General features: G+C 51.1%; 1 protein-coding gene across 1 annotated transcript in view; it reads right to left on the bottom strand.

The window, feature by feature from the left end:
* LAMB1 (laminin subunit beta 1) overlaps positions 1-15950 on the bottom strand; it is a 40668-nt gene extending 24718 nt beyond the window's left edge. The window contains exons 1-14 of the mRNA XM_085297902.1: positions 15773-15950; positions 15482-15651; positions 12972-13107; positions 10779-10852; positions 8010-8198; positions 7835-7898; positions 6354-6556; positions 4956-5076; positions 4681-4869; positions 4126-4305; positions 3588-3700; positions 3245-3324; positions 2017-2152; positions 33-191 (exon numbers count right to left, since the gene is read on the bottom strand). Of these exons, the coding sequence (XP_085154028.1) occupies positions 33-191; positions 2017-2152; positions 3245-3324; positions 3588-3700; positions 4126-4305; positions 4681-4869; positions 4956-5076; positions 6354-6556; positions 7835-7898; positions 8010-8198; positions 10779-10852; positions 12972-13107; positions 15482-15651; positions 15773-15809 (1851 nt within the window). The 5' untranslated portion in view covers positions 15810-15950. The remainder of the gene's footprint in view (positions 1-32; positions 192-2016; positions 2153-3244; positions 3325-3587; positions 3701-4125; positions 4306-4680; positions 4870-4955; positions 5077-6353; positions 6557-7834; positions 7899-8009; positions 8199-10778; positions 10853-12971; positions 13108-15481; positions 15652-15772) is intronic.
* Between the last annotated feature and the right edge of the window lie 23 nt (positions 15951-15973).

Raw genomic sequence — 15973 nt, 5'->3', positions numbered from 1 at the left:
CGAGGGCGCCTCGCTCCGACACGCCGGCCCACCTGCGGCTCGTAGCGAACCAGGATCTCGTACTCCATGGAGTAGGGGACGTTGTCGATGTAAAACTCCAGGTAGGCCCCCTCCGGGACGCGCACAAACCCAGCACCAGTCCAGGATGGCGTGCGCTCCTGCGTGTACTGCCGCTCTACTATGCTGACTCCCTGCAGTGACAGGGGACAGASATGACAAATTAGATGCGAATATTCCCACAGCAGTAGCCACCAAAGTAGGTACCGAGCCCCACTGGAGCRCCTGCCCCAGTGGGTCGGTGTTGACAGATCACTCCTGGGTCGCTACATACATCGTCTGCATCCTGGAGAACATAAATTCTCCTTTAAACACTCGTTTGTGCACCCTGGTGCCTTTCTCCTTAACAATACAGTATAACAAAATAACAACACWGCACCAATTCATCCACTTAATGGACAAATACATTTAAAAACTTGCTGCAAGTAAGCCATTGACCAGCTACAATATTTAGTTCACCCAAACCAGAAGTATTATGGTCACCAAGGCAGGACATAACTCGTGCTCTAATGACTTTCRCATCGTATTTATAGCAGTAAGATTTACATGCAATGGTGTATAGCTAACCGCTATATTACCTGCCCAGCCTGAGTGATAATTTCATTATTGAATAGATTGATAGATTTGTGCCAGGCCAAACCAAACCACTGATCAGGGCAACATTTTAAAAGCAGACCCTGGCTATCAAGTAGAGCGTCACTAAACAGCAAAGCTCTTACTTATCTATTGACATTAAACATAGTAAATCAATGTGACTATTCCCTTCAGTCTGAGACAGAGGTTATTTTTTTAATATGCTACTCTCTGTACAAAGCCAATGAGAGGCACCAGAACATGTAAATCTTTGACACCAAACTTCCTGTTTCACATACATCTGCGTCCATGAATAGTTCCCTCTATAAAGCAACATCCTGTGCATTCCTAAGGAAATTGTTTTAGCAGAAAAAGATAAAATGTAAGGAAATGTCACTGTATCTATCACTTCAGGATGTCTCTTCATGTATTCCCACACCCTTTGGAGAGAGCCGGGCTATAAATTATCACCCTTTGGCTTTGGACAAAGGGACAGACTTCTCCAGGGAGGACCGGAGGTGGGATGAGAGTGAGCACACGGCTTTCGGGGRAAAACGCAAAGGACACCCTCCGCTGCGGTCCACGCTCTGCTCGACCCTGCCTTGGCTCTCGGCATCATCCAACAGCRAAAACACTCTGCTTTGGCTGAAACCGCAGCGTGACTGCGTTTTGCTCGAAGTAAATAAATTAGGACAAAGTGTCCCGATTAAAGGCAGACTAGTATCTGCTGCTCCACTAGCCCATCTCCATGTCTCCTTGTTGGAGGCAAATCTAATTGATATAATCACCTAGCTGCCATTAATGAATTAAAAGCGAGGCTGCACGCTCATTTAATGGAAAGAACTAAAGACTCTGATATGTGGGACCAGTGGGCACAACCAACCAGAGGTAACCTCGCGTACAAGACCCATTTCTTCCACAATCAGCTGTATTTTTGGTCATTAATAAAGAAACCCCACTGATTTATGGAAACTCCGAAACAGATGGCACTGCGCTTARATGTCCTCTCTCCCGTTTCTGCAGCAGCAAAGAAAAGGGCCAGGGCGGCATTGCGGCACGCTTGAGACAGGCGGAAAAGAGAAGCGAGGGCACACGCAGCGAGTGAAGAAAGGGACAGAGGCAGGAAACACGCTGTACAGTCAGCGACCAAAGAAACAGGTTCACGAAGCAAAATCAGAGTCTCTCCCCCTAAATTACTGCATTATTTATTGATACTAAGCTTGAACAGCTACGGACTGACAGTTTTCTGGTAAGATTCAATTTTGTGTTTTTCTACATCATCCTTGCAAAATAATCGAGTTATGCAATAGGCTCTTTTGAACACCCAGCGGCTAAACACAACTTTCCCACAGCTGTGCTGACCGRCGGATCTGAACTGCTACTCACAGGGCCAAAGCCGGCTTCCTCGGCCTCGTAGATGTAATGGTCCAGCGAGATGAAGTAATAGCCCGGCTCGACTTGATTGCACTGACGGCCGAACATGTGGGGCCGGCACTCGCACTGGCCGGACTCGCTCGAGCAGCTGCGAGGGGAGAAGAGGGGGTTTGCACCCGTCAGACGCGGCGCGGGAGACGCGGTGCTTCCCGACGCCCAGCTGTGCCCGCGCTGGCACGTGCAAGCGCATCGTSCAAGCGACGACCCCAGAGCAGCCGTGAGCAGAGGCTCCGCCGCTGCCCGCCGAGGGGCAACCGCTCGTGGGAAGCGGCGGGGGAAGACGCCGCGCGGGATGTGCCCCCTGGCCACCCCCGGTGCGGACGTCCCGCCYGCGCACTCTGGTCCCAAACGTGCCCCCGCCGGTCGGAGGGGTCCGGAGGGAGACACCTAACCCCCCTGCCGGGAAACGCCGCAGAGGTTGGGCAAAAGCGAGACATTGCAAGGGGGCTGTGAAGGAAAAAGGGAGAGGGAGAGGGAGAGAGAAAAAAGAGAAGAAAAAAAAGGAAAGGAAAAAAGAAAAGAGAGATGGGGCATGTCCCTGCCGAAAGCCTGGCCTCAGGCCTCTCCTAACAGGCTGCGAAGCGCCCTGAACCCGCCACAGGAGGGTCTGGCCGCCCTCGGGGCTCCCTGAGCAGACGTCGCAGCCAGGACTCTTCAGACACGGCCCCACGGACGCATCTACAAAATCTGTGTTTTCCTACGAAAACTCTCCGTGTGCCCAAAGGACACTTTTCCGCATCCCACCCGTGTGTCCCCGGCGCGTGCGCGGGGCAAAGCCCTGGAGCAGCTGTCTGCCCGTGGCACGGTCCGACTCCTGCTCCGCTGCGGGGACAGTGAYGTTTGGCAGGGATCGTGCAATGATTTCAACAGGAAAGATGGAAACGAGCCCGCGGCTGGTTTGTAGCCTGGCTCAGAGAAGGCAACAACCACACTGAAACCAGTTTCACATGTTTTTCCGCACTGGTGGTGCAAACGGAGGYGGCCCTAGCACGGAAAACACACGGGCACGTCCCTCACTACCTCCCGCGCTCAAAGTCAGCCACTTTCCGCACGCCAGAGGGTAAAGATGCTTACAAATGCAGCTCTCCAGAGCGCACGAAGCCCTGGGGGCTGCGACTGCAAACGAAGTGAAGCGCACCGGGCTGAACGATTAAGAGAGAGCAACGGGGCAGAGACTCACTTGTTGCTCAGGGCTCCCCCCTGGTCGCAGTCGCAAGGCCGGCATCCATCCATGTCGTTGCTCAGGCCCCAGTGCTCGGGCTGCGGGGCAAAACACCCCAACCGCTGTCACGGGCTGCTGGGTTAACCCACCCGCCTGCCAAGGCGCTCCCGCCCCCCTCCCGGAGCCGCGGCCGCCCCCCTCCCACTGCCGGCCGGCCCCGGGGCGCGAGCAAACCTCGGGGAGATCACAGCCCCCTGCGTCACCCGACCCGCCAACCCGCCCCAGCCCTGGCGCCGCGCTTCCCCGCGCTGCTCTCCCTCGCGCCCGTGTCTTCCAGCCCRCTCCCACCGCAGCGGCTTACCAGGCACCGGCTGCACTGCTTTCCCGTCACCAGACGTTTACAATAGCAGCTCCCCGTCTCCGAATCGCAAGGGTTCCCTCCGGGATGGGTCCCCAGGGGATTACACGCGCAGGCTGCAATTGGGAAATACAAATAGGTGAGTTAAAACACGGGGTTCAATTACCTTTTACGCAGCGTCCAATTTAAATATTTACCATGAAACTTCCTTTAATTCCCCAGGAAAGAGATTTATGGCATACTTTTCCCACCACTCACCCCAGCAAATTGTCCCTGGCTCAGAATCCTACAATTAAAAACATACTAGGAGGATTCTCCTATTTCCAGGGCCCGTACTAGGAGGATCAGCTGGGGAGCGGAATGGGGGGCCTCTCCCCCCCTTGGTGGCRGGGGGCCTCCAAGTTACAGCAAATTTATAAGAATAGGTTTCCTTTAAGAAAAACAAGAACTCAAACAAACAAAAACCCACCCCACAACCCAGCCCCACCAGTTCCTCCCAGAGCTTTTGATCCCACACTAAGGAACACATGTTTCTACTCACACTGACAGCCCGCTGGGTCGTCGGCACTCAGGCCGTAAAACCCTTCTTTGCAGAGGTCRCATCGCTCTCCTTCCACAAACAATTTACAACGGCATTGCCCAGCGATCAGACCCGTGGAGAAATCAGTRTAGCGATCACATATTCCACCGTTTTGGGACCCAGCCGGGTCACAGTTACAAGCTACGAGGGAAGCATTGCACACGTTAACTGCTAGCAAGAGAGAGAGAGAGAAAAAAAGGCCAATTCTCACATCATCAAATTGCTTAAAGTCATTTGCTCTGCACCAGGTGGGTATTGCTATTACAAGCATTTAACATGACATAGTTGAATGTATAATGGCCCAATAATTCCAGATTCTTGGAAAGAAAAAAGCCAAGGCAGGCACAAGATCTCCAAGATAACAGCGGTCCCTCGCCACGAGCACCGCGCTGGCTGCAGGAAGGGSCGGGCGGGCGAGACGCAGCGAGGGCTCCTCTCCGTTCTCCGAATCGCCCCGAGTTCTCCGACTTCCCGGAGAGGACGCGCGCGCGGCCCGGGGAGCGGTGCGGCACTCACGCTCGCAGACGTCGGGGTCCCGCAGGTCCCTCTCGGGGTGCTGGAAGTAAAAGGGCTTGCACTGCTCGCAGCTGCGCCCCACCGTGTTGTGCTGGCAGTCGTCACAGACGCCCCCACTGGTGTTCCCGGTGGTCATGTACACGGCCATGTCGAAGTGGCACTGGTTGGAGTGGCCATTGCAGTTGCACTCTACGACACAAGACAAAAAGCAAAGTAAGAGCCCAGTCCCCCCCAAAATATTCTGGGCCTCAGGTCTGCATTTTACTTAAGCTCACTTTTGCATGCGTTGCTGTTGCGGCCTTCGGCTGGTCGCCAGGGTAAGTCATGGTAGAAATCCAAGCACTGCTCACAGTTTAACCCTTTGGTGTTATGTCTGCACATGCAGTGCCCATGGACCTACCGTTAAAACAGAAAAATGAGAGTGATATATTCGGTTATAAAAAAAGGCAGAGAAAAAGGACGCTCCTCCAGTTTGTTCAAAACACAGCTAGTATATAATGGATATACTTTTGCATATGTTTTTTGGATATACTTTTGCTTATACTTATGGATATACTTTAATGCATATGATTGCATATAGAGGACATAAAGGGCCACAGAGCGTCCTTCACCTGCCTAGATAAAAATGTAGGCATAAAAAACTGTCTTTCTTTCCTTATCGGAACTAATGCATGAATAAATGCTTTCACACAGGAACAAGGGGAGCACAGTCCCACCCAAGTAATCACAAAAGCCTCTTGGAGCTAATAATTAGCTGTTGATTAGCTATTAATTAGCTACTAACATGTATGTAGTTACAGCAGCATGCCACTTTTCAGAGCCCAGTGGCTTTTTTCAAGCAGTACCTTGCTCTTGGAGCATCAGTAAAGACAACAGGCCACTGCATCTTGGATGGGCTTTATCTATCGAAAGGGTTCAGCACGCGCAGAACCAGGATGCAGACACAGCGGTGCAGGCGTGACCTTCGGTGGTGGGGACGAGAGCTGTGCCTTCCACAGGAAAGCCCACCTTGCTGCTGCTCAGGGGAGAGGGACGCTCCTGCCGAGCGCGTCCCGGGGCCACCCGTGCTCCTTCCCATGTGCCTCCACGTTTTCATCCCGTTAATAGCTCACTCATTAACAGGAGTCCTATTACTGCTCGTCAGGCACAAATCAGGGGGAAAACCAGAGCCCAGAAAGGATGTGGCACTCCGGCACCAGCATGCCACCCAGGCTGCGGGGTTTTCTCTGAGAGCCTGCTGGTAATTAATTATGCATTTAGCTATGCAAACTGATAGTCTGCCTCTCAGCTGATAAGGATCGATACAAGCACAAGTCGTGCTTGACTCAGGAAGGTGTTTCAGCCTTCGGTGCCCTTATTTCAGGTCATTGTAGGGCAATCAGGTCAAGCAGCAGACTCAGCTCTGGCTGCATACAGCCAATTCTCCTTCTGCATTGCTGCCTTTAATTTCATCTTTAACATAATCAGAAAAGGAAATTCAGTCTGCTAAAATAATTTTCAACTTACCTGAGCTCCCTGTGCTTAATTAACACCAATAATGACAGATCATTTTAATGGTAGAGGGAGAAGCCAGTCCCTGTCATCTTCCTGCTTTAATATCTTTATATCACTGCTCAGAGATTAAGAGAGGCAGAATCAGGCAAGCTTTTGTGGAGAAGAGTATGAATATTTACCATTCCTTCCACCTCCTCACTGAAGCCGTCCACTGGCGCACACTCGCTGGCATGTCCATAGCAGAAGCAGTTCCCGCGAACCACCATGTCGTAAATGGCGTAGTAGTATTTCTCCCTGATTTCCATCCTTGAATCCAAGAGATTATCTCCCAGCGTGTGCAGCTTGATGAATTTGATTCTCAGATTTGTGATCTTTAATAGGTCTGCGGGGAACACCAAGAAAACCCATGTTTTTGAATTATTTACTGCACTGAATGGGAGGAAGCCAGGAGAGCGGCAGCCTGAACAYGCGACTTCCCAGATAGCGCTCCTCCTGTAAGCACATCGTATCGGACCGAACTTCTGGGCTCATACACTACACATCACTGAAATCACGTCACTTCATAGTCTCAAATTCCAGAAACTGCAATGATTTACTCTAGGTTAATAACCGTGTAACTTAGTTTAGACCTGATATTAAGGAACTGCTGACAAGGACATCAGGCAATTTAAGAATTATGAGTCTTTTGGAAAACAGCTTGGTTGAAAACTAGACACAAATGTCTTTTTCTTCCTTATATGCCCAATCTTCCTAGCTAATGTTTTATTTTGCTGAAAAATGTAACAACTTATCACTAAACAAATACAAAGTAAAAGTTCTCACAGGGTAATTCGTGGGAAGAAAAAAAATCCAGCAATTAAATCTATCTACTTGTATACTTGATGTTTGAAGCCTGTGTTTTTTTACAGGGTGGAAACTGGGCTTGAAGTAGCACTTTAAGCCAATGAAAGCAGAGTATCATAGTTTCTCCTTTAAAACTTTGGTTAAAAAGCATGCAACTGATACAGCCATTAGCAGATACTCTTCTATTTCAGTTATTTTCCTCTGCTCCAGTTAACTTGACACTGAAGGATGCTAACTGAAACTAAGAACGAAAATGAAATCAGAGGTCAAGTTTCAGGCCAAACTCTGCAGGGCCCTACACAGGCCAAATGCCTAATGAAGCTTCTCTTTTAGCCACACCAGAGCAAAGCAACTGTCTGTCTGCGCTCTGCGATTTTAATGACCCTGAAAGATTATTATGTTCATTTTTGTTTTACAATCAGATCCCTGTGGACTCAGTAACACCAAGAGTGTAACAAGAGTAACATCAAGGAGTCTTATGTTTTATGATTTTAGCGAGAAACGCAAAATGATTTATTTGTAGTTCTAATTCTTTGTTTAAAGAATAGCGCACAATTAGGGGATCACAATAACTGCCTGATCAATGAAAAAAGGACCAAATACAATGATATGTATAACAGCATTCACTAGAGCAGACAACGCCATTCCTTATTTTCCCAGGTGATCACTGTCTGAGTCGGGAAGAAAAGCTGTATGGCTAATTTCAAAATTATTTTCCAGGTTAATGCATGACTTCATGGCTTATTAGCCTTTTAACAGTAACTAAATAAATACAGAAATGCTTTCAAAAGAGAGTGGAAGGTAACTGCATACATACTTTGAATCCTTGGACTGTATGGATCTTCAATTCTAAAAGCAGGATCTAAAACACGATATATTACCTGCAGGAAAAACAGTACAACGAAACATTCAGCTTCAAAAATAAGAGGACCTGAATTTGTACAGAGGAAAGTCTGTATGAAAAATAAATAAATAAACGAAAGCACTCTAACCTCTCCCTCAGTTGAAGGTTCAATGTCAGAGTATCGGGAATCACAAATTATATCATCCACTTTCTTCATGGGTCCAGTTGAAATTCCAGGAAATGAGCTCTCACAGTCATACGCAAAATACCTATATATTTGCCACGTTTTCCCAAAATCAGATGATCTTTCTATCAGCATTGCAGCAGGACGGAATGTCTAACAATAAGAAAATCGGAAGAGATCGTATGCTATTCATTACCACTCGCATTTACAGTTCGTACCTGTAAGTATGAGCAATTCACAAGTCTGCATTTTAAGCTTTCTCTCCCTTTCTGCACTGAGTATTTCCAATATTTGGCCTTTTATCCTTTACTACTGATATTCTACCTTCTGCTCAGAGGCAGATCATCACATTTGTTGAAATAACCCACAACAAATCAATCTATTTAAAAAGGCAGCATTTAGTTTTCCAATAAAAAAGCTGTTAAATAAACATATAACCAACAAGCAAACTTCTATGTTTCTCAGATTCCAAATCCCCCTTTAAAACTGCAGGTTGAAGTAGGGCATTAGAGAAACAAAATTGTTTTCCACTGTTCGTAGAAAGAAACGCAGCCTTCTGGGTTGCTGTAGCTCCTTGCTTTATCTCCCASTTTTGGAGCTGGTGGAGACCTCATGGGCCTCATCTCCTGCCCCACTGGGAGGCCTGGGCAGAGCTGGGCACCCACATTCAGGGCTTGCCGATTTTCTCGGAAATTCTTGCTGAGCAAGTTCTCTGGGACGGACAGTAAAGGCTTAATGCCGACGTCTCTCTCTCTGTCTGTCCACACTACCTTTYACCGTGCCCTAAGAGCTGTCCTCTGTGTTGCACTAAGGAAAATCTTCCTCTTGAAGGAGATCAAAAAGTTCAGCTCACTCATTCCTACCGTGCTGGGCTCCCACACGTCCCAGTGACCCTACTTGAGCTGGCTTTGACCAAACTCTGGCAGGCTCCATTTGTTTTAAACCACCTTCCTTCTTAGCTACATGCATTCAACTCAAGAAGAATTAGGTACTGGGATTTTTTAAAATATTTTTAATCCCTACCCTTTAATTTAAAAATCTTATGATGATCTTAATGTTTCAATTTATGAACTGCATTTCAAAATGCAAATATCGATTTAACACCAGTCTTGCACTAACTGGCTAACGCCAACAGCAGCCTCTTCATCAGTTTTACATTTTTAGACAGGACACTCAAAGAGCTGAGCACAAAAACATTTCTTTCACAGTTGGAAGGAAAGTTTTTTTCTGCTTTCTAGCTGAAAATATCTTACAAATACCTTACAACTTACAAAGAAAAAGTGTAGCAACTCAGAGGTGAAGCAGCTCAAGTGTAAAACCCACAAATATAGTCAACAAATCATCATTAAAACTGTCCTTCCCCAACAGACTTCCCCAGGGCACCCCACAGTCCTGTCCCTGCCAGCCTTGATGGCCCTGGTGTGGGCCAAATCCCTCCCACGTTTGCCTCCACGGCCAGCGTGTCCTCCCTGCCCCAAGCTAATCCATGTCCCCATCCACCACCCCCTCCCTGGCCCCATTTCGGATGGTCACGCTTGCCACCCACGTTCGGTTTGGAAATCCTGACACCAGCAAAAACATGCACGTGCAACATCTGCACCTTCCACAGCGGGTTTCACGTGGGAATAGTCTGCTGAGCCCTCCGTGCTCGGTGCGTCTGCCAGCTGAGCCGCCAGCCCCACGCGTGCCCTGGGGCCATGACAGGTCAAGCCAGAGCCTGCGCTCGCGCTCCCACTGCGCCTACGCACCATGGCCACGGTCTCCGTCCCTGTACCTGCTGCTCCCTGCAGCGGAGCAGTCCCTGACCGCGGTGGCAGGAGAGGACACCACTCCTCTGCAGCCACCATGCACTGCCAGAGTAGAGCTGGGCAGGGGGAGACACCCAAGATAAAGCCAGCAGCTCTCCTCGAAAGCCAACAAGGCAAATTTGTTCACGTACAAAGCGTGGGGACTGGGGCCTGCAGAAGTGCAGTCCCTGCAACCTCTGCTGAAGGTTGCCATGAGTACTTGCTGTGATTTAGGACACATGGGAGACAATCTGCCCTTCCAAGACATCTGTTTGAGAAGAAACAAAGCCACATTGTGTACAGATGTTCATTCTTCCTGAAGACCTTTCCGTTTGCCAAAAGAAAACTGATCCCACGGCCAATTTTTTTTTAAGGAAAAATCTTTGCTACCATACGATTTTGCTAATCATCTTCTAAAACACAAACACTAGAGAGAGAAACAAACAGTGTAAAATCCAGCTTTGGTGCAATTCCTTCCACAGCTTCTCACAGTTGAAAGTTTAAACACAAGTCACAACTCACCATTCCTATGCGGGTTCAACAGCAGTTAATGGTCGATAACTCTAAAATTCAGGCAAAATAGCTTAAACAAAGCCCAAATCCCAAATATCAAATGGATGTCAATGACAGAGGAGAGCTCTCATCTCCTTGTATTTTAGGAGATTTGAGTTTATCCAAAGAAGGTGTTATCTATGCATCCAGAGTACCTAACAAAAATGAGAAACTCGCAGTCCCTATGCACTGCCCCTGCACACCAAAGGTGCTTTAAAATAAACATTTTAAAGTCTGTTTCTTCATATTGGGATTTTACAGTACCTTGTGTTACACATCTTCTTTAGTCCAAGGAAGGAGGGAAGCGGTGACGTGGGTCACGACGCCCAGGCGTGCCGAACAGGCACTAGCCAGCGCTCCCCCGGAGGGCTGGGACACACTACGGCTTCCTTACCTTGAACGTCATGATGAGATGAGTGAAATGAAATTCAGCCTCCAGGTTCAGCTGTATGGTCACGTTCTCCACACCTGCAGGGGCAAAGAAAAGAAAACAAGGACACCCGTCAGCCTCTGCACCACGATTWCCCCAGAAGCTCCTCGCTCCGGTGACAGACGCTTTTCCCTGTCGTTAGGCTCTGCTGTACTGGAGCGATATGCAGTGTAGTGCTAGCACAGCCTCAAGGACTGGCTGGAGAGGACCTGCTCCCAAGGTTGCTGGGAGGACCAAGGACCTGCTGAAGGTTGCACCACACGTGGGATAACAGTGCCCATCATCTGCAGCAAACACTTTACGCCCGAAGCCCAAGACCAAAAGTGCCCTTACGCTCAGCGGTTGGTAACCTGGAGGATGCAGGAGGGCAGACCTCGCCGGCGACCCTGGACTGTGCCCACATGTAGCAGCTCTTCTCTTAGCAGCAGACCCATGAGTGCCTGCAGTCCTGACACCCTAAATTTCACAATTTGGGAGTATTTCCCATCTTTCTTCACCGGCTCTGGACTCTCCTGTCCATCCTAAGGCAGTAACAATTCATTTGCAGCCTGTTTTTGAAATAATCCTAATCCAACTATCACACCAGTGCTTGCCTGTGAGCAAGTCACAGTGTTCTGGCTGGTGGCCTGAGGTGACACGGCTCTGCCTCACACCTGGCTCCAGAGCTGCGGGCATCAGCGGAGGAAGGGAGCACAACTGTGCTAATTMACCCCGGCAGAAACTCATGGATTGGTTCTCGTCATCACCAAAGTCTTCCTCTGACTGGTGACAAGCAAGAAGTTTTCCAAACCGTGCTGTATGACTACATATGGTGAAGGACTCCAAATGGAAAGGAAGAAAAACAGTTAGAAATGTTATTTTGTCATGTGAAAAAGACCTTTCAAAACAGCTGGATACTAATTACATTGTGGTGAGAAATATATATATAAAAAAATCAAGTAATATTTACGGGGGGAGGAAGAGTAAGAAATGAAAAGAATAATCCAATAAAAGGCTTAATTTTCAAAAAGCTGTAACTTCCCATAGAATATGCAGCGATGATCCCTTATGCTGTATTCCTAAATGAAAGAAAATATGAATTAGACAGAGAGAATCAGTTGTTTTTTATCGTTGAAGGACACTTTCATGACCTTACGAGCTAAGAACTTTTCTGTGTGAATGCTGCAAAGCCTGTTGCAAAATACATGAACTATTTGGAAGGCCAGAAGAGAATCATCAGTGGAGACAAGCGGCTTGCTAGCTTAGTCTAAATGGTTAAAAAGGATTTAGCGAAAACCTTTCTTTATCGGGCAACAGCAACGTTGCAAACATCACTGTGTTATTTTGACATACGGCAAGATAGCCACTGCCACACATGTTTACAGAAGCCCCATCGTGTCCATCCGGCTTTCAGAGCTGGTTCACGGGTTTTTTGGTAGGACTGCTGTTTGAGAAAGTCTAGGCTCCTTAGTTTGTACATCCTGGCACGCCAAAAGCATAAGCATAAAAGGGGCAGAGCAGTAAAGGACAGAGAAAGGGTTAAAAAAAAAAGGCTAACAAAATAATGTGTTTTTTCTTCTTGTTTTTGGGGGGTTTTTTTGTTTGTTTTTTGTTTTTTTTAACTTGCAGGCTTGTTTCTGGCGCTCAGTTCCTCCTTCGGCAGAGGAAGCGGGACGGGGGCAGCGGGACGGCAGCTTGCCCCGCGGGGAGGCTGGTGGCGCTTCGCTCCTCGGGGGGCCGGGGGGCCGGGGCCTCGCCGTCCCCGTGCCCCCTCTGCGCGGGCGGCCGAGCCCCCTCCGCACGCGGCCCCGCGCCGGCGCCGGGCAGAGCGGCTCCCGCGGCGCCGCCGGGATATTCGCTCCCGGAAGATGCTCCCGCTCCCCTCGGCAGCGGCAGCAACGCCGGAGCCAGCGCAGAGCTTTTCTCTCGAGGAAAAGCTCGTGTGGAAGTGCTCGGAGAACTCCGCGCAGCGCTCCCGGAGGGCTCGCGGGACTTTGCCGAGGGCCCGGCGCGCACAGCGGCGGCCGGTTTTCCTCAGCCCCCTGCTCTCCGCGGGCTCCCGCCAGCAGCGCTAATTGCCAGGCTTGAGATAAGAGCAAACACCAAGGTGGCCTGAAACAAAAGAAGGTCCGACAACAACCCCCCGCCCTGGCGGGGGCTCCCAGGCGAGCCGCATACCGTTTTCCGACTGCCACCAAAGCTTCAGGCGGTTCGGAGCAAACGTGGTGACCACGTTTTCAATGCGGTGACTATCAGGATTGAGAGTCTCGTGGAAGGGATTCTCTGAGTCGCATATGAAACATTTCTTGTCCTCCTGAAACAACAAGATAATCAGCATTACCGATTTTATCCGAAGGGCAATAGTTGTTTCCTGCAGATAAGAGTATTTTCCATCAGTATCACATTCCAGCCATTTTGCCTGCCAGAGGCATCAAAGGTTTTTTTTTAACCGATAAAGTGTATTTACCTTTTTGAATTAAATGCAAATTGCAAGTCAGATGGAAAATATGCCAGGAATTCAATAAACTCTAGTTTTATGAGAGGTATGTTTTCTATCTAAATTRGTTTCAGGAAATCTCTTTCAGCAATACATATTTTCCTGCAGAATTTAGAATCAAGGTCAACATTTATGGAAAATCATTGACTTGACTCTGTATAAACACACACACACACAATTGCACCTTCAAAAATATGTGTGAAATTATGTTGGCTTTTAGGAAATAGCTTGGAAATTAAGTTCTCCCTGTGACAGAACCCTCCAGCGAGGTTCAAGTGCTGCAGTGACGGGGTCCTTTTAGCACAGGGTTAACTYTACTGTGAATTCAGCATCCGTACACCTGGAATTGCAATCTGCAGCTAAGCACGTCAACCCAGCTGTGGTCACTACAAGATGCATCCTTTAAAAAACAGTTGGATGCAAGCCTGGCTCGTGCCTGGTTGAAACGCTGGATGCTTCTTCACCAGAAGAACAAAAATCCATCAAGACAGTTTTGATGAACAACATTATTTTAACGTTGTAGCAGAGCAGTACTACGCCATCGCAATTTTGCAAGGGAGGATGCGAACCTAGCTAGAAGAGTGTTCCTGCCCCAAAGACCTCACGATTTGACAGACTGGAGGGGGCAAAGGAGGGGATGGCACCGAGAGCTAGTCACGCTGCAGGAAGGGAGTCCCAGCAGCTCACCACTGCCGGACGCCACGGCGGCCTTGTCCCGCCGGCAGCGCTAGGGAGACCAGCAGGAACACGAGAGTGGGCAGGTCTGTGCCACGCGCTTTCCATCTCACCCATTTCAGCTTTGGCCGTGGCATGGTGCGTGCCAAATCCTCCCYGCTGGGCAGCTGCCACCCACCAGCCCCCGCCTCCCCGGACCAGCCCCCGCATCGCGACCTGCGCCACCGCGGACATGTCCCCTCTCGCATCCTCCATTCTCCTTGCTCCATCCCGCATGGGCACCACCTCACACGAGGACTTGCTCCTTCTCCCATCAAAATCCTGAGGGGCCCCATCCTGCACAGCGCTCGGTACGTTCAAACCCACGGTGCTAAGAGGACACTCGGACCTGTTTGCACGCACAGTCTGATGGGTTTCTTCACCAGCACGGCAATAACCAGGGACATACCAGACAGACACAGAAATGCTGGCTGCAAGATGGGGAGTAAGGGCACATCTGAGCTTCTCAAGCGGTGCTTTTTACTACAAAATGCTCTGACACTTCAACAGCTCGAGACAAAAACCAAAAAAATCCGGCCTGCAWTATTTTGTTCGACAGAGATCCTAACGTTAAAGGAGTCCTGCTACACATCAGTGCTGACACATGCTGAAAACCTTCTTCCAAATCTCAGCTCCACGTTAAATCACGTAGTACTGCGAGCAGACGAGAGCAGCACAGCACAGCAAACGTGTGTGCGCTGCCGGGGAGAGACGGGGCAACTTCGGGGTGCGAATGGACCACATTATGTAGCTAGTTTAGCARGGCTCTTGTCCGCAGTAGTGACAGAATTTGGTCCCGTTGCCTCCACAGTAAACAGGGCTGGAGATTATACCCTTAATTCATTTTCACCAAGTTCCCTTTACTAGTTTTTTTACACTTATCCATCAGCCATGCYGTCTCAGAAACAAGCTTCTTCCAGCTTACAGATCCAACCCCCTTGCGCTTTCCAGCAGACGCACGGGACAACCTCCTCCGCACCCCTTCCCTTGGAGGCCGTGCAAACGCGGCCGTGCCCGCAGAGCAGCGGCCACGGCGCTAACCCGCGCTGCAGACCCGAGCCAGGAAGCGGTCCAGACGCCGCCGCGCAGGGCGGGCCAAGGCGCCGCGGGGCCGCGCCGCCGCTCGCTCCTTCCCCCGCGCTCCACGGCCACGGCTCGGGGAGCTGCTGCCGCCCTGCCCTGCCCCACAGCCTGCCCCCCGCGCCGCTGCCCTGCCCCACGCCCTGCACCCCACGCCGGTGCCCTGCCGCACAGCCGGCACCCCGCGTTACAGCTGTGCCCCCCTCCCCCCCACGGCGCCGTGCGCCCGTTCGCTCCCGCCGCCCACGGGGGGACGCAGCCAGGGCGCCGGGGCTGCCGGCGAGCCAGCAGCTCGCTCTGCTTCCTCGGAGACGGGCGCCCCACGGCCGGCGCTGCCCGCCGAGCCCCGCGGGGCCGCGCGGCCGGGGCGCCGTCGGGGCGCCGTCGGCGCTCTCACCTGGAGGTGGCTGACGATGCAGTAGGGCTCGGGCTGGCGGAGGCCGCACGTGGAGGAGGCGGAGAGCCGCGAGGCGCGGCCGATGAGCAGGTCGCCGGTGGCCGGGTAGCAGCTGCCCTCGGCGCAGCCGTAGCTGTACTCGGGCTCCTGCGCCGCCGCGGCCCACAGCCCTGCGCTCCCGCGGAGGGAGGGAAGGGGAGCGCGGTGAGCGGAGCCGCCCGCGGCCGCGCAGGGGCTCGCCCTGCCCGACGGCGGCGGCGCCGCGACGGGAGCGGGGCCGGGCGGCATTACCGAGGCAGCAGCAGAGGTACACCTGGAGGCGGCCCATGGCGGGACGGCGCGGCGCGGCTCGGCGCGGCTCGGCTCGGCTCGGCGCGGCGCGGGACCCCGCTCCGGAAGCGCCGGTCTCTCCCTCGGCGCCTCCGCCGAGAGCTCGAGCGCCGGCTGGTGCACGCAGGCGCCGCAGCCCGGCTCCCGGGGAGCGGCTCCGCG

The sequence above is a fragment of the Rhea americana genome, unplaced genomic scaffold, assembly GCF_003343005.1.
Source record: "Rhea americana isolate MKP2758 unplaced genomic scaffold, rheAme1 scaffold_1, whole genome shotgun sequence".
In the NCBI taxonomy this organism is placed as follows: Eukaryota; Metazoa; Chordata; class Aves; order Rheiformes; family Rheidae; genus Rhea; species Rhea americana.
Note: the sequence above shows the minus strand (reverse complement) of the source record. Positions and strands in the feature narration are given on the sequence as shown.